This window comes from Leguminivora glycinivorella, chromosome 9 (genome assembly GCF_023078275.1).
Source record: "Leguminivora glycinivorella isolate SPB_JAAS2020 chromosome 9, LegGlyc_1.1, whole genome shotgun sequence".
Taxonomy (NCBI): Eukaryota; Metazoa; Arthropoda; class Insecta; order Lepidoptera; family Tortricidae; genus Leguminivora; species Leguminivora glycinivorella.
Window position 1 is genome coordinate 15,068,184 of NC_062979.1, and position 27,618 is coordinate 15,095,801.

General features: G+C 37.2%; 2 protein-coding genes across 5 annotated transcripts in view; one reads left to right on the forward strand and one right to left on the reverse strand.

The window, feature by feature from the left end:
- Positions 1 to 90: 90 nt before the first annotated feature.
- On the reverse strand, positions 91 to 1,925 carry LOC125229717 (BRCA1-A complex subunit Abraxas 1-like). The gene is given in 4 exon segments (XM_048134638.1): positions 91 to 303; positions 611 to 1,362; positions 1,365 to 1,581; positions 1,676 to 1,925. Coding segments are annotated over 4 exon segments (1,173 nt in total). The 5' UTR covers positions 1,760 to 1,925; the 3' UTR covers positions 91 to 183.
- Positions 1,926 to 6,505: 4,580 nt separating this feature from the next.
- The window catches only part of LOC125229709 (cytosolic purine 5'-nucleotidase), a 29,924-nt gene continuing 8,811 nt past the window's right edge, over positions 6,506 to 27,618 (forward strand). The window contains exons 1-6 of one of the 4 annotated variants that reach the window (XM_048134620.1): positions 6,506 to 6,650; positions 6,873 to 7,079; positions 22,046 to 22,119; positions 24,277 to 24,394; positions 25,343 to 25,438; positions 25,827 to 25,973. In XM_048134620.1, coding sequence (XP_047990577.1) covers positions 6,892 to 7,079; positions 22,046 to 22,119; positions 24,277 to 24,394; positions 25,343 to 25,438; positions 25,827 to 25,973 — 623 coding nt within the window. In that variant the 5' untranslated portion in view covers positions 6,506 to 6,650; positions 6,873 to 6,891. Of the gene's footprint in view, positions 6,651 to 6,872; positions 7,080 to 11,082; positions 11,435 to 14,902; positions 15,028 to 18,414; positions 19,043 to 22,045; positions 22,120 to 24,276; positions 24,395 to 25,342; positions 25,439 to 25,826; positions 25,974 to 27,618 lie in introns of those variants that run through there. The other 3 variants (XM_048134622.1, XM_048134619.1, XM_048134623.1) reach the window with 3 other exon arrangements.

A 27,618-nucleotide genomic window follows, 5' to 3' on the forward strand; every position in this document is an offset into this window, starting at 1 on the left:
AAGTCAACTCATGTTTGGGCATTTTTGAATAATAATTCGTATTTTGTCTTGGGTAGTTTTGGATCTTCGGTGACTAGAGAATCAAAGATGTAAAAAGCAAAATGTCAGTATTTGATCCACCTATAGATAATAAGTGTTTGATTAAAGTAGGGCAACTTAATACTACTCAAGTTAAGGCACTGGTCAGTACTCCGGCGAACTGTCACGTTTCATATCATCATTGAGGATGATGGTCTGTGTGTTATTCACCTTTTTGTCATCCACATCGAAACTTATTAGGTCTTCAATGTGGTTGTTTGATTTCTGGAAGAAGGAGACATTATTAAAAACATAATTTTGACAGATGGATTAGTTGCATGCTGAAATTTGGAGAAATAATTGTGTATTTTGTTTTCCTTGACTGAAAAGTTGGTGTTCTTCTCAGAAAACTTTGTCAGAGCAGTATTAAACATAAATCTACCCCTAGCAGGTATATTTTATGAAATGTCACTACTTAAGCAGATTGTATTGTGTATAATAAACTTGAAAATACATCCCAGCAAATGCTGCAAAGGGTTCAAAACATCAGAATGAAAGTTTTCTAATCATGAATAACTACTGCAGTACTTACACTGGTTGAAGGCTCTGTGCTTGTTTTCAAAGCAGCTGCGTAATTTAACTTTGGCTGTTTCACGGAACTTGATATTAGAATAGGGCTGGAACTTCTTTCAGCTTCATTCCTCGATGGCACAGGGTTGTCACACTCAATAAGGTTGTTACTATGCAGCAGAACATTTGGGACACTCAAAATATCCACTTGTGAGGGTGTTGCCAAGGCTTGCACACATGCTTCTGCCATCTCTGCTTCTCTGCTCATGAATTTCTCCTCTAAACTTTTATTGTAACTCACTTGTAAGTCTTCACATTGCTTGTCAGAGAGAATAGCATTCATTTGTTTAATTTCAGCTTCTAGCTCTCTGATAGTGCATTCATTCTTAGCTGCTATCCGAGCTTCCTTAAGAAGCCGGACATCTACCGCCTCCTGTATCCTCAGAATTGCTTCAGTTGTGTTGTTACTCTGCACATTGCTGTCCTTTACAATTTTATTGAAAATGCTATGTGGTGACAACCTGTGGGGCTTCTTGTAGCCAGTCAACTTCTCACCCAGATTTGCTGTCACATCTTCAATATATTCATAAATGTCAAAGCAATTTATTTTACCAAATCTGTAGGTAAATGTGTGTGTAGATGAAGAAGATGAGGTTTTGCTTGACAATATGCATGTGGCAAAGTTTTTTCTTCCATGATGCTTTTCAAAATACTTTTGCAATCCTTTGGATATTAGCCTATCTCTAAATGTAGGTTTGACCGAACTATTTTTCGGTATTTGTACCAGCCAACAATCTCATTTGCGGTATTTGAAAGTAAGTTTGATAGTACATCCTCCTTTATTCTACCGGTTGGTAGGTAAAACAGGGACACCGAGGGTAAAGGCAGAACAGTTCTTATGACTATTTGTGTGTCCAACCGGGCGTTATCGCTTTGTGAGTCAGATATGTGATTAGTTATTTCAGAAGTCACATCTCCAATCAGAAATCCCTCCTGGAAAAAAAATACGTGCAAGGTAAAACATTTTTCTAAATGAAACGTACAATTTAACTAAAGTATACTTTCAAAATGCTCTGGTTAAAGTTACCTGGCAATTTACTGAATTTACACATTCGTATAACAAAAAGGATAGTGCAGTGCCGCTCAGTGACACTTTTTCGGTGTATGCCATGATGAGTAATAGATCATAAATCCTATGGCAATTTAGCAGAGCTGTTTCCTTGCAACCAACGTTGATGAAATAAGTTATATATGTATTTGCTGCTTTATTTTTCTACTTTATTAAAAATGACGCGAAAAGTGAAAAATGTGACGTTTTAGGTTGACAATTTGACATTTTACTTTTTTTTTAAACATTCCACCACAGACAGCTTACAGCTACAACTAAACAATACATGTTGGCGTGATGTTGGCCAACGTCAATTTATTATAACCACTTGACAGTCCAGCCCGCGCGACCATATTCCGGTCAACCGTCCGGGTTTTTAAGCGACGCGCGCAGCGCTGCGCATTCACAACTTTTTGACGTGATAACGTCTAATAACTCGTTACTACGGGCAGCATGCACGAAAAAGATGACGTCATTGTCCCGTTTCGCAATATAGCTTTTGCGCCATCTATTGGCGCGCGTTGGAACTAAGCGGCTGATCGATGCGCTCGGTATGGTTATAGCGTGTGGCCTGAGTAAAGCACCACAGCTGGGACAGATGGCGCGCCCGTGTGTTGTTCTCGACAAAATTAATTATTTTAATTTATACGACTTTTTACAGAACATATCCCATCTGAACTCATCATAGATTTAGAATTATTAAACTAGATTGTGTAGTTAGGTCAAAAAGTGTGTCCACATGAGAGGTCATTGTTTGGGCTGGTGTCCCTCTCGCACTTACTGACAATGTCAACATTATTCAGTGAACGTCGTTTTTAATTATACAAATCTTTGATTTATTGGCATCAAAATAATTACATTGTAATTATTTTCCAATTCTTTGAAATATATCGAAACCCTAGTTTGAATATAACACTAAAATAATATAAGAAGTTATAAAGTCAGGTAATATATATATATATATAAATACTACTATTATGGCTCATTAACACTGGCCACACGTGCGAGAGGGACACCAGCCCAAACAATGCCCTCTCATGTGGACCGTTTTCGATAGTTCAGAATAGCGAAAACGGTCACCTTTTTGTCTCAGTAATAAGGTTCAATTTAGTATGGCAAAAAATGTGATTCCGCTGTCCCCTGTCTTTGGAACTCACTGACAATGACATTTGGGCCGCTAAACATGGTACAATAGGGACTGAGCTCACACTTTTTTGCCATACTAAATTGAACTTTATCACCGGCGCAGAAAGGCGTTCTTGTCAGACTAGTAAAAGTTTTTGGCTTAACAACTCAATCTAGCTTAATATATATAAATCTATGGCATAGAACAACATGTCGGGTCCCTATATATAGGTCTAAGGTTTTATTTGAAAATTGAAATGGTCATACAATGCCAAAAATTGTAAGTATTTGCAATATTACTTTCTATTATAGTAAAACATATATTTTTTAAGGATTATAATATATATACGTATGTTTTTTCATAGCCAAATCTCTGCTTTGGCAAACATTGCCATCATTGCGGTAAATGGATGGAGCGAAGAGCTTTGAGGAAAGATTGTAAGCAGGGATGTAACGGATGTGGTTTTAACGGAACCGGAAGCGGAAGCGGAAGTTTGGAATTTAGTTTAACGGAAGCAGAAGCGGAACCGGAACCAGAAGCGGAAGTTATAGATGTTAAAAACGAAATGAAAAAATACCACATAGGTATAACATAAACCAAAACTACCTAAATTACCTAGAACTTTTAGGTGTTTATTGTTCAGCCTGTAATCAGCAGTTTGTAATCAGCCTTTAGGCCCACTTAGGTTTTAAAAACGAAAAGAAAAGTTACCTGATATTTTATCTTTAGTATATCATTCATTACAATCCAAAAATTTAAATCACCTTGAACTTTAAGATGTTTAGTTGTTTAGGTAATCACTAAAAATCACATAAGAATCCTTTTAAACCTTTATTATGTCGTAAAAGGTTTTAGAAACGAAAAGAAAACTTACTCGTAGGTAGTACCTGTAATACAATCCAAAACTAACCAGTAAAAATTATGTGTAATTGTTAGCACACAATTAAATTTTTAAATTAAATGGAGTGATTATAAAAGAAGTAAACTGTATTTAATAAACAAAAGCTTAGCAGCTTTATCTCCCGGCAGTTTGCTTCTAAGGGGATCGTAGATAAGCCCTGCACCACTGAATAGTTGTTCACTCGCTACTAACTAGGTGGACAGGACAAATATTGGCGCGCAATGGAATGAAGCGATTGATGTTTAGTATCGCAGCACGTGGCAAGCGGAGAGATGAGCGAATGACAGGTATAGACCTGTTGGTCTTTGATGTACGCCGCTCATGTCCCACCGTCGCGCTAGGTTCCGACATCCGCTATAACTTCCGTTTGAAAAATAACAGAACCGGAACAGAAGCGGATGTGTAAAACAAAACGGAAGTTCCGCAGAAACGGAAGCAGAAGCAGAGCTCCGTTACATCCCTGATTGTAAGTATTCACTTCTGATAATTGTGTTAAAGGCTTTTTATCTATCTACTCACACCAGTATTCCCAAAAGTTATTGGCAAATCACTAGAAAGAGTGCAGAGGAAGTTATGTAGGCACATTTACAAACGACTGTACGGGTATTACCCATATATGTATCCATCTCTATTCGTAACAGGCCCCGTAGCCGAATGGCATTTCTCCGACGCCAAACGAAAGCGATACGCCGCTGGCTCTGTCGCGCCAATACGCAAGCGCGATAGAGATAGATATCTACTAGCGCTTCGTTTCGTGAGCGTTTCGTGAGCGATTGTGCCATTCGGCTAGCCACCCAGGAATGGTTGGTCTTCAAACTCTAGAAACCAGACGGAAACTGCTGCATATTATGCATTACCGCCAACTGTTTCACCATAGAGTATATAGATGACGCATCCGTGCTTGAGAGAATGGGGCTGCAACACAGAACTTAATTTAGATAGAAGAAACAAATTCATATATATGTATAGGGGCCGAGCGTGTCAAATTTTGTACTGAAGTTGATTCTTGCCTGTAATTTTAAATATGTCTCAGGCTCTTGATTGTTCATAATTTTTGTGTTGTTGCAATTGAATATCACGTAACGAGGCATTTTTTATGTTTTGGTTGACTTCAACTTACAAAAATTGACGCCCGAAAGCTGCAAGCTGCGAGTAAAGACGGACAACTCAGTGGATTTCACTGAGTTCATTTGACACGCTAAGTAGATACGTTTGCTTGATCTATGGTATATATGACATCTGTGGGTTGCAAGTACCAAGAGCGAATGTGGTGGTTGGCATGCCGGGCGCGGTGCCGGCGCGGCGGCGGCGGCGCCTGTTCGCGGCGGCCGGCGCACCGCTCGAGCCCGAGCTGCTCTTAACCGCATCATGTTGGAGACAGACGATATTGACATATTTGCTGATAGTGTTGGTGTGTTTTACAGAAAACTCTTAAGGTTCATAGACCCTACACTCCTTAGGTGATTAATGTAATAACCATAGTTTAACTTTTAAGTGTGTTTGCTTTTATTTATGTCAATTTAACATGTACATAATTATATTACCACATAAGTGCTTTGGTGAAATACTGTTAACTTTTGTGTATTTTTAATAAATAAATAAAAAATCGTGAAAAAAGTCCCAGAACGGGCCCCTTTTGCTATACTCTGACCGCCCCTGTCTATACTACTGTAATGTTTGACGTTATCACGTTAAACTGCCGTCCGTAAACCGACTTTACAGACAACCAATTTTTTACAAAAACGTCTGTATCTTCTAAACTACACAAGGTATAGTTAAAAAAAAATACTTCGGTATAAATGAACGTACAGTACTTGAAATAAAATTATAGTGATAGTAAAATATGTATGATCATATACTATAAATCAAGGTTAAACTTATGTAATCGAAAAAAAAATGAAGAAATTTTTTATTTGACTATTACTTAAATTACAGGAAATTTTGAGCGATGACCCCCTTTTTTTATACTATTTTACCTTTATAATGATACCACAACCAACACATACAGTTCTCATGAAGATATCCAAAAAAAATTAAACAAATTCAAAATCAAACACAAACACGCGGAGTTTGACAAGGCACTGCCGAATTTATTTTTTCATTCACTAAGTAACGAGCGTACACTGCCATCTATACTTTTTGTAGCAAACTATGTAGTTAGGCTACGTTATTGTATCAAGAAAATAAGTAAATAATGCCGCAATATTTCGCTAGATGTCACTTTAATCAACTGTGTCTCCATCCCCTCTTTTGGATAGTAAGGTATCGTAGGACTGTCTACCGGAATTTTTTTTTGGATACTATGCTATCGTAGGACTGTCAAGTGGATAAAAGGAAATTTTTGGCACTTGCACATAGTGCATACTGAAAAGCGGGCACCGCCCATGAACAGTACCTCGCTCAAGCTACATACAACTCCTGCAGGCCTAGCACATGATGGCCGCGAGAGTATGTCGCCGCGAGATAGACTACCTGTCCTTAAGTCATTAATACGATTAGACAAAGACGTGTGATCTATCTCGCGGCGACATAGTCCCGCGGCCATCATGTGCTAGGCCTACTGCAAGCTATATGGCATTGGCATGTAGCTAGCAGTAGTTTCTGGTTCATAAAAATAAGGAGTAAGATGCATGCATTATGTGCAAGAGCCATTGAAATAGCTTCCTTTTTTTAGACCACAGATTAATAATTTTAAACTTGAACTAAACATTGTCTGTGGTTGCACTTTTTGACAGTAGCTCTTTTCCGATCTGTCACTTTTGTCAGTTTCATTCAATGCAATGCAGTCAGTACAGTAGAATATTACTGAAACTGAAGAGATTGTGTATGGATTTAAATAGTTATCAAATCAATTATAATACTAATTTAATTGAGACACATTAAACGGTGTTCATTGTTACAGATATGGAAAAAAGCTTTTAAAATAAGTAAGTCATGTTGCTTGTATTTGTCAGTGAGTCAGCGTTGAAAAGCTAAAATTAGTATTTATTTTAGAACGACATTGCATAAACTTACAAAGATTACTTTCTAGTATCGCGTTAACAATATTAGTGAAATAACAAAGGATATAATTATTTACCCCGCTGAATGTTTTGTAAACAAATAAGTACCTATATGTGATCATGCTCATATTCTTATCTTTTTTTAAGGTACAAAGCGCTAAACTGTATGTTTAAACTTCTGAAAATTGTGGTTCTGCCAAAGATATACCCAAGATTGTTATACTCTCATTTAACTCAGAAGTATAAGTTTCCGTTTAACCGACTTTCAACCATGGATGATTGTAAGGATAAAGAATGCTTGAAGACTCCTGACAAGACCATGTCGAAAAAGTACTATCGGCGTGCAGAGCACCGGTAAGTTTTACTAACTTACCTTGCCACATAGCCTCATAAGTCCCGGTGTACTTGTACAAATTAAATAAAAGAATGTGCAAATTCAAAACGGTTCAAATTGTTTGGACTTACGAGGTTCAAATAAATAGGATAGTTAGCTGCAAACCAGGCTGAGTAAAGTGGTATGGTCATAACCTTATTTGGTGTCCCATGTCTAAAATCCTTTTGCAGTGAGTGTAAGACCCTTCGATAGAAAAAACACATACAGTTTATATTTTTAATATTGTACATAGTAATTTAAGTTCTAGTAAGAATTACTTCAATAAGTATTTCAGCTTCTATGTTCTTCATTGTGGATTTTACATTTTTCACAAAATATTTTGTTTTGTATACTAAGAGTTCTGATGTCTATAGTATCAAGGATTTTCATAAAACAAAAGATAACTTTTACTTATTGCTAATATCACACTTAAGAATTTAGTTACCAGGCAAAATAATACAATATGATATCAAGTATCATGTTTGCCCAGATAATATTTTATCATTTTGACATTGAATATCATGACAGAGAAGGTCAAGCAAAACATTTTTGTACACTATTCTTGTTGGTGATGAACAACCTAGGGCTGTTCAAGTATTATTACAATTATCCCCCCCAACCCCCCCCCCTCTTGTCGGTGAAAGTCAGCAAACTTATGTAAAAAACCGGCCAAGAGCGTGTCGGGCTACGCTCAGTGTAGGGTTCCGTAGTTTTCCGTATTTTTCTCAAAAACCACTAAACCTATCAAGTTCAAAACAATTTTCCTAGAAAGTCTTTATAAAGTTCTACTTTTGTGATTTTTTTCATATTTTTTAAATATTATATGGTTCAAAAGTTAGAGGGGGGGGGGACGCACTTTTTTTCCTTTAGGAGCGATTATTTCCGAAAATATTAATATTATCAAAAAACTATCTTAGTAAACCCTTATTCATTTTTAAATACCTATCCAAAAATATATTACACGTTGGGGTTGGAATGAAAAAAAAAATATCAGCCCCACTTTACATGTAGGGGGGTGGGGGTACCCTAATAAAACATTTATTTTTATTTTTTATTTTTGCACTTTGTTGGCGTGATTGATATACATATTGGTACCAAATTTCAGCTTTCTAGTGCTAACGGTTACTGAGATTATCCGCGGACGGACAGACGGACAGACAGACATGGCGAAACTATAAGGGTTCCTAGTTGACTACGGAACCCTAAAAAGATCCTATGATTGTAATGTATTTGATTAAAGAAGTAAATAAATATGAATCATCATCTAGATCCCCATGTCATCAAAAATTGCCAATACAAAATATTTAAGTAGGTACTCGTTTAATAATTCATTATAGTAAAACTATAAAAATTGTGATAATTTCCATAATTGTGAGTGTGTTAAGTAAAACATCCCACTTTTGTTGGTTACCATTAATGTGAGATTTACTTGTATCTTTATATGAATAAACTGACAAAGCGTCTTTATAGCAATTGACAAAGTGGGATGTTTTCCCGTGCATATTCACAATTTTTCTAATTGACATAATATAAGTGTTTCATTTATGCACAAAAGGAACTAAATTGTACTGAAAACATTCCACTACTTAGATAAGACGTCGTAAGTCAAATTGGCCATTCAAATACATGCCAAACAGATAAAGAACGTACAAACAAACGCTAGGATTGCGTAACTAGGTATCTAATATTAATAATAGTGAGCGTCAGGACCCCTGGACCACTACAGATATTTGATGTTTAGTACATACTAAAATTTAATACCTATTTGATACTATTTGGTACCTGAGTACATATACATATTTGGTACCTCCACTGATATCGAAAAATCGAGCGAATAAAGTGGCCAGACATTCTGACGTCAAAATGTCTGGACCATTTTTAGTTTACATAGTTCTAGACAACACTACTAATTAATATCTTAGTCAATATTTACTACCTATTTGGTACCTGTCAATATATTTTTTTCAAATTTTTTTGGTGTACCAGAAAAAAGTTATGATGGAATTTAAAGTTGTGAGCCCAGCCGTGGCGTTGAAGTATGTAGCGCCTGTCAAAAGAATAGAGGCAAATCCGCCTGCCCTCCTGCGCGTCTACTTAAATAGGAATTTATTTTTAGGCACTCGCACATCATCTCTACTGACTAGTGGCATTAATATAGTCGAAATATAAAAGTAATTAGTGTAATTACACTAGTTTTACATTTTCCTCCTGAGAGAACCTCCTACAGTCTCAATAACGTCTAATCTCATGTCATGTCCCTGAGTACATCTCCTGGCGGAGAAATTTGTAAATCAGTTTACCCCTGACAGCCGGTCATTTTTGCGACTGTTCAGCAGCTGTAGAGCTGTATGGCAGATTTGGCGGCATTGTGGTTGTAGGTACTGATAGTAGATGATCGATTTGATGTTTGTATTTATTCTTAATTCATAATTGACACTAATCGATGCAAAAAAAATGACCGGCTGTCAGGGGTAAACTAATTTACAAATTTCTCCGCCAGGAGATGTACTCAGGGACATGACATGAGATTAGACGTTATTGAGACTGTAGGAGGTTCTCTCAGGAGGAAAATGGAAAACTAGTGTAATTACACTAATTACTTTTATATTTCGACTATATTAATGCCACTAGTCAGTAGTAGAGATGATGTGCGAGTGCCTAAAACTAAATTCCTATGTAAGTTGACGCGCGCAGGAGGGCAGGCGGATTTGCCTCTATACTTTTGACGGGCGCTACATACTTCAACGGCACGGCCGGGCTCACAACTTTAAATTCCGTCATAACTTTTTTCTGGTACGCCAAAAAAAATTGAAAAAATATATTGACAGGTATCAAATAGGTAGTAAATATTGACTAAGATATCAATTAGTAGTGTTGTCTAGAACTATGTAAACCAAAAATGGTCCAGACATCCTGACGTCAGAATGTCTGGCCACTTTATTCGCTCGATTTTTCGATATCAGTGGAGGTACCAAATATATGTACTCAGGTACCAAATAGTATCAAATAGGTACTAAATTTTAGTATGTACTAAACATCAAATATCTGTAGTGGTCCAGGGGTCCTGACGCTCACTAATAATACCATGTTGCATATCTAACAAATAAATTATATCTATGATTTCTATGAATAATAATAGGCCGTTCCATCTATGACATGATTTGAGTAGCATCCAAACGGCACGTGCGTTTGTGACCGTATCGTATAGATAGCCCAATGTGTGAGAGAATCCTGCGTCCACACACGCGACAGGTGTACGCTTCCCCGCCCCAGGTGGGCGGGAATTTGAGGCCTGCTCTAATATTATCATCAACAATATCAACGTGTTATTGGCCCTACAAGCTTAACACAGGAATGGCGCGTTAGTATTTTGTACGACGGGGATTTTAAGGCAAATTTTAACGTTTTCTCCATATTAAATGAAGGGTTGGTCCCATACAAGCTTTTGATCGTAGATTGATTGACGGCAAAAAAAAATTGGGCAAAAATCTTTTTCTCGCAGCCAGTGCCAATCTTCACATAAGCTGGTAGTTGCCCTCACTGACTGGAGATAAGGTAATTTATTCGTATCTACTCGTACATTATTAGGTACGCCGGACACAAATAATATATGTATGTATATCCTATCAATTAATTGTGTAATAGGTATTACTTTTACTAATCTATTGCTAGTCGTTGATTAAAATCTCTATGTTAGTAGGTACTTATCTAGATAAGGCGGATAATAACTGATAATCATTCACACCTGTTGCTAGGACATGAATATTAAAAAAACACTTTCCATGCTAATTATACAAAATGGTTACGAGGTCGAAACCGCGGCGAAATGCTAATTATATTAACGCACCATTCAAACTCATGAATACTTGTATGCTAATCTATAATAAAAATAAATCTATGATGACGTTAAAAGGTCTACAGACCTATCAGCGGTCAATAGTTTATCGTCCACGAGGGTCATTTTACTGCGCGGGAGTTCGATCGCCGGCAGTACTAACTTGAAATCTTAACGGCGCACACGTTCGATTCTTTATTTAAAATTTAAATTTGATTTGACAATGCCTGACGCGTTCGAGAATGTGTATCCGTTGTCGCCTACGGTGGATCCGGAGCAGCTCCGCGCACGCGCGAACTCCTCTTCCAAAAAGCAGCGGCCATCCGTGACGTTCTACGCTGGCGACGAAGCCGTAGAAGTGCCGGACAAATCCATTGTGGGCATAGACAAGCCTTTGACCAAAACGTCGAACGACCGGAGCGAGGTCGAGCTGGATACATTCGCGGAGTCCCTGACCAGCATGCACAGCCGTTGGTTCGACAAGCGCGCGGCCGAACACAGGTATATTTGCATTTGCACGTGTGGTGTATTTATGAACCGGTAAACTGGCGCGTGTACTAATAATGTTCCTGATATGTGACTCTATGTCAACGTGCTCGTATTATTAATTCCAAGGCCGGGCCAAATAAATAAACAGCTAATTTTAGTATTTTTAGCATACATAATAGTGCGTATTAAGTCTTAAAAAGTTATGGTAGGTAATTGACGTCTATTTCTGAATGCCCCTCTTTACACTTATGCAAACAAAGTTCTGTAAGTCTGATACGAATGAGAAAAATATACCGGAACTTCCCAAGCGAGCATAAAGTTATCCAACTTTTATTCAAACTTATTTGATAGTACTGAAAATTTTACAATAGAGTCCAGTACCAGTAGGTATTACATATTCGAGTTCGCTTAGGAAACGGAAGTTCCACTTTCGTTCTTTTCAGCCATTCCTTTGTTGTCAGATTACACTCGATTCGTGTAGTGTGTCTCAAATCTCTTCAAATTGTCGTGGAAATCTTCACATTTCGCGTCGATAAGATTTTGCTCAAACACTTAAGCGGTTTGAATCAGTAAGTCTGTTGCAAATATATTCAAGAGGGTCACAATCCTTCTTATCTACAGATTAAAGTGTAGTCTCATCATTTCACTGTCCATGGCTTTTAAATTTTGACATTTATATTTCTATTACTAAAATTTCTCCTACAAAAATTGTTGACCCACGAGCAGACGAGCACGGTCGTCTGATGTGATGTGATTAAGCTTTAAACACGCACCAATGTCATTTCAAGGTACTTGACTGTTTCCGTTAACTGTTTTCTATAATTTCATTAATAAACTTTTCGTAGAACGTTTAATATCGCGGACATCGCGGTCACGTAACAACCCTCGAGTTACCAACAATTTTCCGTGAAAAGGAAATACAGCTAAATTAATTTAACAACCATTTTTGAAGTACTTCACGCACACTTTGTTAAGAACAGTAAAGTTAAATTTTATGTAACCGAATTGGCAGCATTGAAAACCCTCTCGAAACTCTTTATCAAAATCTTGTTTCATAAAATCTAATTTTACTCTAGACAAGCCAACAAAACAAGCATATAATAATAAATAAGTACATTTCGTACACTCTCTCTTCAAGCTTCTTACACGTGCGATCCAGACTTTTCAGCACACAATGATGTAATGAATCCATGCAAAAAGTAAATGTATTGTTTAAGGTCACGATCACAACTTTCGTGTAAACTTTATACCGAACTACATCACACCATATACGATAAGAAAGGCTGAATATTTGTAGTAATAATTGGGACAATGTGGAATATTATCACGCATTGCATCATAAGCGTTGTTATCGGCGGACAATGACGCCACTGAGTTTATTCAACGCTAATTGTATTATGGAATTTTACGTCATTTTTTCCACGTGTGAAGTTTCCTGTTTATTATTTGTTTGCTGGTAATTACTGGTTAATCATTTCGTTAAGACGGTGCGGATCGTGTTACTTTAAAACTTTATTGACAATAATAAAGCAAAGTTCAAGCCGCTGTCTGTCGGTTTACTTTTAAATGGATAAAATAAATTCAGTGGGGTTTGCACCCAAAGTGTACTTAATTTCTTGGACGAACTGAGCGTGAGCACGACAGGATCAGATAGTCTAGAGAAGCTCTCACTGGCCTTGAGAGCTAGGCAAGGAAGCGTGAAGGATATTGAAGCCGTTTGGCCACGCAGAATAACGCCAGAAACAAAAGCCACACTAAAAGGCCCAACCCAAGTTAGAGCGGCTAAGAGATCGTTGCGTTGGTGATGTGGTGAATAGTGTTTTCAGTGGCCATATCCCTCAGCCATGAGGATCGACAAAAAAGAAGAAATAAATGAGTATCTTCTTGGATAGTCCCATTGGTTTTTTGTCCAATTCTTAAATTTGTCCTGTTTTCGTCACCCTCGTCTCGTCTAGTCTTTGTCGTCTTTGACCATATTTGTTGTTTGTCTTTTTCGTCTCATTCGTCATTCTGGCTGTCATCTTTGGTCTTATTCTAAGTTCCTAATGGAACACTAGAACATAGATTATTTTAGACAACTAACATGCCGAAACAAAACGATGACGAATAACGTATGTGCTGAAATAAGAAAAAGGCAAACAACAAATATGATCAAAGGCCACCGACGTAAGTGACACATGATAAAATAAATAGGTGACGAAAGCTGAATGGGACGAATTTAAAAACTTTACAAAAACATAGAGATGATCCCAAAATATAACAATAAAATATTGCAACAACAGAAATTATTTTTATGTACAATTTATTTTACATCCTGTGCATTTAGTTACATATCTTATCTTATACTTTTAAACGAGCAATTCTTGTATATTTATTTATTTATTTATTTATATATTTATTTATTTACACTGACGATCTCGGAAACCGCTCTAACGATTTCGCAGAAATTTGTTATGTGGGGGTTTTTGGGGGTGAAAAATCGGTCTAACTTATCCTTAGGTCCCGGAAAACGCGAATTTTCGAGTTTTCATGCGTTTTTCTTCGCGCGCCATCTCGTGTGCAGTAGTTGTACTGTTAAGACAGAATTCTTTCGGTCGATGTAAGTACAATTTATTGCAAACACTAGATGGCGACACAGGTCAAGGCTAAAACGAATAGAAAATACACTATTTGAGTTTTTGTGGCGAAATGCGCGCCATCTCGTGTGGAGTAGTTGTGTTGTTAAGGCTGAGAATTCTTTCGCTCGATGTAGGTACTATTCATTTTTGAACTAGATGGCGACACATGTCAAGGATACGAAACAGAACCGAGCGAAGCTCGGTTGCCCAGATATTAAATATTTTAAGTAGGCATTTTGCAGAACAATTTGATGTGTTAATGTTAGCACCTAACAACATACAGTTACATAAACTAGACAAATGCTTGTTTTTGTTGCGTATTATGCGTAATCTTGAAACCAATAAGACTGGTTCTTGGTTAGTATTGAGGTCGTAAAAGGAAAATTTAATTTTATATTTATATTGGGAACAATGACGCGTAATTGGAGGAAAGGAAAGAGTTATCCTGAATATTCTATGGCGTGGAACGTGTCATGAATTATCCTGCAGGAGTGCCGTGTTATTGTCGCTGCGAATGAATCAGCTGAGCGACGTCTGTCTCTCCCATTCCTTACGAAACGCATCTCCTTCGTAACCAGTATAAAAGAGACATTGTCATTTATTATAAACTGCGTGATCAGAGTTTACTTCTACAGTGGTTTGTCGAAAGAGGCGCTCGGAAAACACTGAAAACATAAAGGGGGGATTAGGATGTTATTGCTACCGCTCAATGAACGCAGCCGAGCCGATCGTTAACCAAGCGATGTAACAGCGCTCTCCAATGCCACAAAGCGACTACGGAACTCGAGGCTATAACAAAGCTGGTTCTATTCGCCTATCAGCGATTGAAACAATACTGTTTGTAGGCACAGCGTCGCGGCGTCAAGCGTCAGTAAACGCGCACTCGCCTCGCTGCCTTGCCGCGTCTTATCGCTCTCGTGAAACACGATAATCTACAGTATTCAACGATCTTGATAGAACTCAACGTGGACGTGAAGTGTTTTATTGGTGCGACGATCTGTTAAACAGCGAAAAAAGTTTGCGTGGCATTGCTCTGTTTTCGTTCGTGACTACGCATAATTTTGTTTATTTGTGAAATTCTGGGCCGATTTTCCGGTTGCATTTTGCGTTAGCGGGTTCAGCTGGTTATTATTTTGCTGAAAACCTATATGAGAAAAGTGGCTCAATTATTGCTACCATTTTGAAATCTTTGCTTTGTAATAAGGTGTTTATGCTTGTAGAGTGTTAACTCTGATTATTAGTAGGTTCCAAGAAGCGTCGTCATTATGCATTAGTCATTTTAGTTTATACTTTGAATTTTCCACTGGTTCTAGATTTGTCGATAGCAAGCGTGTTCGCGCAACACTTGAGTTATAAAGAATTATTAAAACTTTCAAACTGGCCTTTGAAGTTCCTAGTAAGTCGCAACTATTGTCCCACATAATTATCACCTTCTGTTCGTGTTGTTTTGAAATGCGTTACATTACATACATGTGAATAGGTCCTTTTATGTTTCATAATCGCCATTTTACATCTGTAAAATTGCAGGTTTACAAAACCTGCATCAGATAGATTAGATTTTTATTATATCTGACGCAGCCCGTATATTTGGCCAGTGAGAGATTTTGGCAATAAAATGAAATTGTAAAATAAATAAAGATGATTCAGACATTGATATTTCATGTTTGAATCATGACAATGACCGAAACAAAACTTTGATATCACTATGTCAGTTATAAAGTATAAATATTCATTGTTTTTCGTCGATTCGCTGCATTGTTTCACGCCGGTTCTAATGACTTCACATTATATAAACAAAACAAAGGACGATACGAGTATGTAGTGAATAACTGGTAATGTTTTGTTGACATAGTTTCGCTGCGAGGAGCAAACTTTGATCAAAACAGTTCATTCCAGGGTAGGTAATTGGTAGTCAATGTTTACTATCCACAATAAATAAATAAATAAATATTATAGGACATTGTTACAGAGATTGACTGAGTCCCACGGTAAGCTCAAGAAGGCTTGTGTTGCAGGTACTCAGACAACGATATATATAATATACATACATACATACACTCACGTCTGTATCCCATAAAGGGGTAGGCAGAGCACATGAAACTACTAAAGTTTCAGGGCCACTCTTGGCAAATAAGGGGTTAAAAGAAAACGAAACTATGGCATTGCAGTGACAGGTCGCCAGCCCCTCGCCTACATCACAATTTAACCCATATCCCATAGTCGCCTTCAACGACACCCACGGGAAGATAGGGGGTGGTGAAATTCTTAACCCGCCACCACACAGGCAGGCATATATAATATATAAATACTTATATACATAGAAAACATCCATGACTCAGGAACAAATATCTGTGCTCATCACACAAATAAATGCCCTTACCGGGATTCGAACCCGGGACCGCGGCGTAGCAGGCAGGGTCACTATCGACTGCGCCAGACCGGTCGTCAAACAATAGTAGGTACACAATATTAAGTCATTTAAAGAAGGTTATTTTATATGTTAAGGATTACAGTAATAAGTTGTTATGTAAAGAAATTAAATATTTTTTTATTACCCTTGTTAGCGGTGTTGTTAATTTATTGTTTGTAATATTTACAGTCTCATAATTCCGGTGTAAAAAGACTCGCAAAAGTTATGTTGATGATAATAGTTATTTGTTATACAAGGGGGCAAAGTTGTATTTGAACGCCGAGTGTGGAATTGAAAAACGAGCAAGTGAAAGGATTCTATAGTTGAACCACGAGCGAAGCGAGTGGTTCGAGAATAGAATCCTGAACTAGCGAGTTTTTTAACACACGAGAAGTAAAATACATTTGCACCCGAGTGTAACACAAAACTTTTCCCCACACTATAGCGAGGAAACTACAACGCAAAAAATGCGTTTGTCACTGCTTCCAGTGGTTCCCACAGGTGGTAAATCATCTTTATTACTAGATTAGCCTACTTTTATCAATTTTAAAGCAGTTAATTTGACTTTATTCAAGGTCGAATTACTTTACCCACTAGTGGATAAAATGCGTTTTTACCCGCTGGTATTAAAGGACAAAACACGTGTTTCCGAGCTAGTGAGGGGAAAACTTTTTTTTTGTCGTCACTTTCGGTACTCTGATAGTACAGATGCGATTAAATACCAATATCATTGATTGTGGCTCATTTTGTAGAGCTATGCAAAAACAATTTTTATATCTTCCCAGTATAAACTGTAGTACCTATCTACAATCTGCTCATGCAGTTAACTGTTAAAGGCTTTTAACAGTTAACTGCATGAGCAGATTTCGGTCCATTATTATTTTAAATATTTATGTATTTAACAACTTTAAATTGCACATATTCAGTCAGTCAATCAGTTTTAACTGACCGAAATTAAACCTTAAATCCGTGCAATAACATTGATCTGTCAGTTACCAGTGTCGGCCGTAGTAGAGTAGCCCTTCAGTGGTTAATGTCAGTATAATATCGATTGCGAGTCCTGGCATTCGTCCCCTCATGCGCCCTGCAGCCCGGCCGGGCTCGCAGGGGTGCGTTCTAGGAACTGAAACCTCTATCATGTCACTCCTACATATGCAGCTAACAATATGCTCTACTCTGGTCTCCTAAAATATACAAGCATTTGTGTTGATTTTCGACTCTTAAAAATCTACAAAAATTCAAAATAAATTTTTAATTTGTACAAAATATTTCACACGGAGGCGGAGGCTAGGCAAAACTTACCAAGAGTGTTTTAGATTTTTCAAAATAAAGATTCAAAGTAGAATCGATTGGAAGTGTTGAAACGGCTAAAGAATAAACCTAATCAGGGCAGTTACTACAAAAGGAAACTTTCGACACTGTATAACTTTTTTAAGCTGACTAGTTGACCATAAATTGGCTTTTATTAATTTTCCGAAGTATTAGATAAGCAGCGTACGTGACACTTGAACTGCTCTAATCTGAATTGAATATTTGTTCTCACAGCCAGGTGCACACGCACACACCGGTATACACAGAATAATATGCATGGGTACTTTCAATTAAAATAAATTAAAAACTATAAAAATCTAACGACTATGGTTCCACGCCAACAATTAGAATGTTATTATAATAATGATAGTAATGATTCACACTGTCGCAAAGCGTGAAAGTCCTAAACATTTATGGAATGTTACTTGTCTATTAATTAAATTAGTTACTATACCGAATGTTGTCAGAGCTTAGCATTCTGTGCTTCACTATAGAGCGAGAATTTGCGGACTTGCATTTCATAATTTCGTCATTCGTTGTGTAATGTGTAAAGTGTAAAGAAAATAAATTGTGAATTATGCTTTTAATTTTAGAGAACTCTATCAGTATCGCTCCATGACTTTCGTTTCGTCTTAAGTATTTTGTGATTTTAGAAGTTATCAAAACTTTTTTATGTCACTCAATCCGTTACTGTAATCGTTAAATTATTCAAATCATTCTTATGACATAGTACGATGTCCGTATTTTTAAATAAACGTATGTATAAAATAATGATGATCTAGTCTAACACATATTTAGCAGTTAGGTCGCGCTACGCAAGTCACAGTATCAAATTCAGTTAGACAGGTCTTTACCACTTCACCTTGCCACTGTCAAGGATATCCACTCTTTCGAACGCTTCCTTTTCACAAAACAATCTCGCAGCCCGTTTCCAATATAACTTGATCCCACAGCTTCCAAAGTTTAAAAGCAGTCGGTGCTAACCGTTAGACTGGTCGACTCTTTCAAATGCGGCTGCAGGACCAACAAGGTTGCACGTATACGTTGTAAACAGAGCAAAGCAAACGCACGCGTTTATCGCGGATACTGAAATTATATCAGCTGTTTTAATTATTTATAGCCAGACATAAATTGAAAAAAAAAAAACACTAAAATATAATTTGAATGTGCCATGAAGTTTCAAGATATGGCCAATGGGAAATGTGAGGTGTTTGTGGAGAGTTCGAGCTCAAATGGAGCATCGTATGGGAAAGGAGACCGACACACGGCTGCACCTAATGAGTAAGTTCAATATCTACTTCAACAAGTGTACCTTATACAGAATTTCTGACGAATTTATGTTATTCTTACTCTCTGATTTCTTCGGTATTTTATAAACCCTTAACAGGAAAATTTTCGTTCCAATCGGATTATTTTTTATGAAATTGCGTCTATTTTAAGCGAGACCTTTATTGAACAGACTCTCTATTCCAGGTATTTAATCTTATTGTAATCCAATTTCCTGTTGCCTCTGTTTCTATGTACTTTGCCGTATCATAGCTTAATTCAGAATAGATACGTCACTGTCACGATCAAGGCCTAATTCCATCAGATCTACTCCTCCGATTAGATATCGTAAAAGTGTCACCAACGCGATGACGCAGTTTGTTGTCACAAGATGTCCAGGCGATTTATAAGAGTAAGAGACGTTGATCCGAGATTTTGGCATTAACATTGGAATTCGAACTTCGAAGACAGTCCACGAGCTTCCATATTATTTATCTGGACAAGCGGCCCACAGCCGAGCGGACGGTTAAATCTAGACGCACCTGACTTCGGACACTCATGATGTCCGCTGCATTTAGTTCAGCTTGACAAATGTACTGTACATGGCACCAATTAGGCTGGCTTGGAGCTAGTGATAAACTTCCGGACATTTTGATAAATTCTGCAATTATAGCTTTGTAGAAACATGTACGGTGAACTACAAACTACAAGAAGATGCTACGTGATAGAGAGACATTTTTAACATTACCTTATTGTGTCATATCACCATCTATAGGTAATAAACATAGATTTCGAAACATATTGACTCCTGAGATTTTAAGACAAACGGTCTGGTTTAGTCCAACAATGGCGATCTACACCAGCTTAGTCATTCGCTTGAGTATAGGTAACCCTAGCATACAAAATACAAGAAAAAGGTTCTTGTTATTAAATACGTGCTTAGGAACACAATCGGTTGAAGAAAATACCCTCCTGAAATAAGGTTTGTCATCATAGTAGAAGATAGGTTTACGGCAAGTTTGCCGAATAAATGACCTTACCTTTATCCTATCTAGGCCAATTTGGGCTCTTATCGTTTACCCGCGCTTGACGTAATCCCCCTACCAAACTATATAGGATGGATCAAAGCTTGGATAATTCTTAAGGTGGGAACAGTGGACACTTTTCCGAACCGTCGAGACGTCGAAGTTTTGAATACACATTAGAATACTTTCAAAATATAAACTCAATCAAATGTGTTACATGTCTAGTTTGAATATTAATTATTACACCATTAATAATTTAGCCTACCAGTCCTACCACTTTACCACCTACCACCATAATCAATTTATTTACTAGATTACCATCAATCATCTGCCGTGACGAGGCTAGCATAATTAAGTGCCCGCTTCAGCCCTATCTCCAACACCATGTATATTATACACAGACTGGATAGTTCGCGTGTCTGTACACAGTTAACTCTACACTTTATATCCCCGTTACTATATGTATGCAGCGATTTTGCTTCCACCGACCCAATCAAACTTTCCATGCCGCGATTGCTTCTTTAAATAACACTTGCGTTTCTGGAGTGTTATTTTTAACGACCCGTAATTTTTATTTAGAACACCAGTGTTTTTTCTGCTGCACTTATATTTGTATGAAGAAACTCGCTTTTCAAACATCAAACAGTTTTCCACATCAATTAGTTTATGTTTAGAATTGGAAATTAGGAAAAATGGCCGTCCATGTAGGTCGAATCATTTCAACTTTCCCTGGCGTCATAGAGCTGCTGTTATTCTCTACTATCTCTTTCCAAGAACCAATGTATGGATGCTCCTAAGATCAACGTAGTGGTTACGGGTTTAGAGGCCATGCTCATGTCTATACTGATACGTGAGTTAATATTCTTGTTAAGGCGTAAGAGAGCTACAACTTACGTACTTACAGAGCCAGCTGTCGTACTTAGAAACATGCCAGATATTACGCAGATTTAATTATTTTTCCTTTAGTAGAAAAAACAGTGAGTCAGTGATGTTGCACTGTTGACCAGATCCATTGTTATCATTGAACGTTTACACGAGTATTACTATATGTATACTTCTTGAGTGCTCTTGAATTACGACTGTAAGATTTGTAAGGTATAAGTTAATACAGTTTTCGAGTACCGCGACCGGCTTTTCTGTAATTAATTGCGTCATTTCTTAGTTTGTTTCACGAAATAAATTTAAATCGTAAAATAAGTCGAAACATTGCTAAAGGCTAAAATCTCTGTTCCAAAATTCCTTGGCTATTCTATTGAATTTTCCTTTATAGGGCCTCCAGGTCTTGCAATTGTAAATAACTGTAAGTTCTTTATACGATCCTTTATGTTGATTTCATTAGTAAGTGTAGTAGTAATACATCATATAGCTTTATATATTTTTTTTTATTTAGCCTACATTGTGTTGTTTCCCAAAGGGGACAGGCCATACTTGTTTTCCATCACTTTAATGATTAGGTTAGGGCATCGAAATATGTAAAAAAATACTAGTTAAGAATCAATTTGTTTCAGTATTTGCTACTCTTAATTGATACACCGATATCGCTGTTGTGTTAGTGTCATATTGTTGGCTCGTTGCCACAATTTGATTGTAACCAAACTACCCAAGGGTCTATTTTATACAGAACCGATAAATTGCTATCAAATATTACAAACATGTGCAAGTTGACGAAAGTAAAAACAATATTATGATCGGGTACCGTAGAAATATTCATAAGAGAAGATATACTGAGGCGTTATTAGGCATGCCGAGGTATGTTTTATGGTACCAAGCATTCTTAGCACGTCCAATAAACGTTGCTATGCCTGAGTGATGCCTCAGCATTCCCAAGCAGACCTCTGAATACCCGAGCAAGTGAACACTTCTCTCCAGCATATCTCAGGGCCTTAGATTACATTCCCATATATAAAACAGATATCTTGACAGCACCACTGAATAAATGCATACATACACGCATCGTTACGTGAAATTTTAATATATTACTATTTTGTTCCAGAATCTTCGTGAACCGGTCGCTGCATTTAGAAAACATCAAGTTCTATGGCTTCGATATGGACTACACCTTGGCCGGTAAGTGTTTACGAAACTAACCAGTTGAATTATTACATTTTTATTACTGCACTGAGATAAACAACAATTTTCATGTTCGTTTAACAATTGTTTTGTTTAAAATAGCGCCTACGTCCTCTTTTGTTCAAACAACAAGTTAGATTTTGTTAAGTGTAACTAGTACATTCTACAAGCTACTCGTCATTTCAATCTATAATATATTTAAGTCAACAAGTCCATTTATAAAAGCAAAGTAACACATATTGTTTTAAACATATGTTTGGCTGATTCAATCAAATATCTTTTAACAAGTTTGACCTTGTTGTTCGGACAAATTCGACTTATAAGGACTGTATCGTTAATTATAGGGACAACACAAACCTCGTCTAAATGTTGACATGTGCATAATTTTGTATTATTATGGTCCGAGAGTATGATCTGAAGGTATTGGTAAGTACTATTTGATATAAGAAGGTCTGATATTTTTTTTATTTTAGGGACTTTATAGTACTTTCATTAAGGTCTAGCAAATACATTTCGGACAACCCCTAATCTGGCTTAATTTGAAAATATCTCAAAGACTCTTTGTACGATTTCGACAAACAAAGGTTAATATGCTGCCAAAATCTATTTTTTAAGAGTCCTCTTCATGGTTGTTCAATTGGGTACTTGCAGAATAAATGCGGTAAATTTATATAATTTAAAAAAAACGCATTTTTGAGCAACGTTCCGGATTGCCGTAAATTTTTGATACAAGCAGGATGAGAGAAATAGATAAAAAAAATTAGGCATAGGCCAATGTCTAACAGACATTCATGGTGTTTGAACAGTGCCTAAACCAGATAGATATAAACAGTGTATGATAGTTAAATTCGACATCAAAGTCGGAGTTAGCGTAAGCGCCATGCCACATTCTCTAAATGGCCGCCATACACAGATCATGAACTTTATTTTTTAAAAATAACAGTGGCTAGACTATGTCTAGATATTCTGCTTTGTGGATCACGTGTCGTTGAGGTTCGCATTGTACAATTTTTTTTCGCAATGGTGTCGTCTTGTACGCACTTTGTGAATTTTCTAGTAGCATTTGTCCGAAAACATAATTGGTACTCGGGAGGATTAATAAGTCAATGCTGTCTAAACCACATGCTTTACGTCGAGTTTCTATGACAAAATGCGTACTTTATTATGTGCCTTATTAAGCTCATGTCTTGTTATAAGAAAAAAATATAATAGCAAATAAATACGGCTACTCAAAGTTGTCTCCATATTTAACGATACAGTCTTTATCATCAATATTGTGATTTATACCGTTTACTAAAATACTTACGTTTCAAACGGATAAACCCGCAACAAGCCGAACTTGTTAAATTCACAATGCAAATTTCTCTCAGTGTGATTTTATGCTTCATCATGTGTGTCGAGGAAAAAATCGTGCGACAACAATTTATCGACTGCAATAGATTTTAACTATAAAACTCCCATGAGACTCAATCATATTTAAAAATATTTTAAGTTAAGTCGTGTGTAAAGGCGGGGTCGCTACTCTTGAGAAAGATCCTCGAAAATGGATCGAAACATGTCGAACGCTAGATCGACTTAACACGTGAGTAACCCGCTTAAAATATTTTTAAATATGACGGCAATTATAGATGTCACAGAAGTCTCCAAACATAATACCTAATTATTCAGTAGGTACCACAAATCATGACGCTATCAAGTTCGGCTATCAAACACCTGGCGGGCCAGCACCGTCTCGTGGTACCGTCTGCGTGGCCTATCGCGTCGGTTCGTTGTTTTCGCACTTTCTGCAAGTGCGGAACGACGCACCGATGAAAGGTTATAGTAGCGGCACAGTATAATAAAGAGTACTATCGTACAGTATGGCCACTCCCGCTCCCTGCTGAAAGTGCCGCCCACCCCCTCTCGGTTCCCTCACAGTTACCGCCTGTTAAAAACGCGAACAGTCGACTTGTCATATTTCACTCATACAAGCATAGTACGCGTTCACCTACACGAGCTTAGACTGTGTGCTAGGAACGCGCCTCTTTCATATATTTGATCACCAGTGTCCGAGGTGTGGTGACGTGCTGGGCTGACAAATTCCTGTTGGGCAAAACCATGCCCATTTGTCTGAAACTTACAACCAGCTTAAACGTAACTGTTTCTTTTTTGCAGAATATAAATCGCCACAGTACGAAACATTAGGATTCAATTTAACCAAAGAGAGATTAGTAACCAAAGGATACCCCAAAGAGATCTTAGAATTCGAATATGATCCATCATTTCCAGTCAGGTATGTATACAACTATACAAATATTTATACTCGGTTATCTTCTATCCTATAAGGCCCACTTGCACCAACCACTTAACTCAGGGTTAGTGGGCTGTCAACTGTCAAATTCCATATAAAATGGTGGGTTAACCCACCACTTTCGTTGCAAGCGGCCCTAAAGGAAGTAAGGAGGGTGGAGAATATCATAGACATCATAAGCATTGCCGATAAAGTAGTCATTTGTTTTATTACAGTTCGTAAACATTTTTCCGATCCGTTTCGTTTTACCGATGGAAAAACGCTATTCAATTCTAGATTATTGATTTGTTTGGGTTAACATCCAATTTATTAACACTCATTTTACTTTTATTAAAACCAATGTACCTATAGGTTAAATATAACTAGGGTGCATTGGGATAATTTCGAAAGTCACATAAAAACACCACCATTATTTCCATCATATCAAGATTCCCCTTTCGAAATTATCCGAGCATTTCTGTGCTTCGAAATTATCCCAATGCAACCATAGATTAAATATAATAAGATCATACCATCCCATACAGTAAAATGCGACCGCCTAAGAACGCGCATACACTACACCACACATAGAGTGCGCCACAAAAAATGCCTTGTTGCCATCGGTTGCTTGTAGAATTGACCTTCACGCTAACTTTTCACGACAAGTTTTTGTAGGCTGTGTAAACATTGTTAGAATTGTTACTAACAAGTTGGTCTAAACTTAGCGTTGTCGAAGTCTATGCCCAAAGGGACTAGTCACGATGACAATCGTCTGCTCTACGACAACGGGACACTATCTGTCTCTCTATCGCACTAAAAAGGAGGAATATAGAAACTGATAGCGTTTTGTACCTAATCCTAGATTAGACTGTCGTCTTAGCTGTGTTTCTGATTGTGTTAGGTAGCTAAAATCGGATGATAAGTTAAAATATACTTACTTTACGTTTTCAGAGGCCTGTGGTTCGACACACTATACGGTAACCTGTTGAAGGTAGACGCATATGGTAACATTCTTGTGTGCGTGCATGGATTTGAGTTTCTTAAACAGTAAGTCATTTTAACATTTACATATTGTTGGTTTAACATTTACATAACATTACATGGAATTGCCTATTTTTCATATTTTCACTGATTGGCACCTAGCCACTTGTCTATTCTTAGATTTCAACCCTTTGACCACCTAAGATGTCAGCTGATGCACGCGGCTATAGCCAAATATCCCGAAAGGCCATAGGCGTAGGGTTAAAAAACTTTACTCTGAATTCTGCAATATATTCTTACGGATAAGTTTCACAGGTCATTGTAATTTAGTTGGAAAACTGATTTTATATTTGAACTATTAAAACATGATTAAAAGGTAATTTCATATTTTAACTATTAATAACAACTACTTTAATTTCATTTCCACCTTCTAATAAATTGACTTCTTTTTCAGTTCGCAAGTATACGAATTGTACCCAAATAAATTCTTGACACTAGACGAGTCTCGAGTTTATGTATTGAACACGCTGTTCAACCTGCCAGAGACGTATCTAATCGCCTGCTTGATTGACTTCTTCACTAACTCCAAGGATTACAGCAGGTAAGCGACATAATGCATATTACATTATCTTAATGGTGTGTGTGTGTGTGTGTGTGTGTGTGTGTGTTTGTGTGTAGGTACGCTTTGTCTTAGAGCCACCCCACACTACCGTCTTCCGAGCGTCAGCTTCTAGTCAAGCATGAAGCGACTTTGGCGTAACTGATCTTGGACGCCATTTCCCGAAGCTCTGCCGGCGTAGCAGAATTGCAAGCGTCGACAGAAATGCAGTCTGTCTCTGTTGCGCCAATACGCAAGAGCGATAGAGATAGATAGCTACGAAATAGATATTATCGTTAGCGTTTGTGTCCCACCCTGACTAGACGCTAACGGTCAAAAGACGCTAGTGTAGTAGACTATATATAGTATATATTAGATACATAGATCAGTCATCCCACTTTTTTTATTTTTAGCCCGTTTGGTAAAGATAAATTGAATCATATACAATCATAGTTACGATTTATGATACAACCTGTAATTAAGTAACAAAGACAAACCACATAGATTATGAACAAAAGATTTAAGAAATATGTTTTTTTATAAGCTCCTAGATTGGGTAATGGAGACCCTGCGTATATATATGCCCTTAAATTAGTTTAATTCACTTCAATACAGAATTTGTCACTAACAAGTTTAGTTACGTGACTATTCAAGTTTAGGCTGTTATAGTTCCCGATTAGGCAACGGATACAATCCACATTGACACGCTCCCAGGTACAGCGTAATTGGGAAGTGCGTGGGCGGGCCAGAGCAGGCTTATTGTATAATATCGACATGCTAGCTGTTACTCAACTTCCGTTCTAGATTAGGACCCGTGGAATTGCTGTTGACAGAATTGAATACCAATTTACAGACTCGAAAGAGTTGAAAATGATATTTTTTGGTTCCTTGTGGTCTTTAGGAATAATAAATCTGACCTAGAAAAAAGAAAACAATCGCTTGAGTTATATTGACCGGGATCTAAACCATGATATCTTTTTTTTTTGTCGAGCTCCCAATACCTATTTCGACGCAGATTACATTCACCATGATCACGGATAATCTATCACGGTCCTTATCTCGGTCAATTTAATACCTATAAGTTCACTAGATACCTAATTTAAACTAGTCATATACACGGTGTTTCCGGTATCACTCAAAACCTCAGACACCCCAACTGATTTTTATTTTTTTAAACTCATCTAGGGTATTCATCTTTTAATCTGATCGTTACTTTTTTTTTAATTGAATTTTTAATTTTCTGTACAGCTCTACTTGACTTTTAGCTCTACACTCAATGAAATAATTGCTAACTACCATCATAAACCATAAGACTATTTATTTGTGTACGTTACTGCAACGACATAAGGTTTACCAATAGACAGCTAAGATGTCACTGTAAAACACTTTAAAGCTTTGTCACAGAAAACTTCAAATTGGACAGGTAATCGCAGTAAGCAAATAAACTCAATATTCAAAATGACAAGGTTGTAATTAGGTACGAGTTCAATTTGTTATGACTTATGATAAACATTAAGATTAAACTGACAAACAACGTCAAACTAGTAGCGGAAAAAATAATCGTCCAAGTAACCGGCCAGTATTAATACCCCTAAATACTGAAAAAAGGTAAACAACCTCTAGCAATGCGATATACACAATGTTGTAT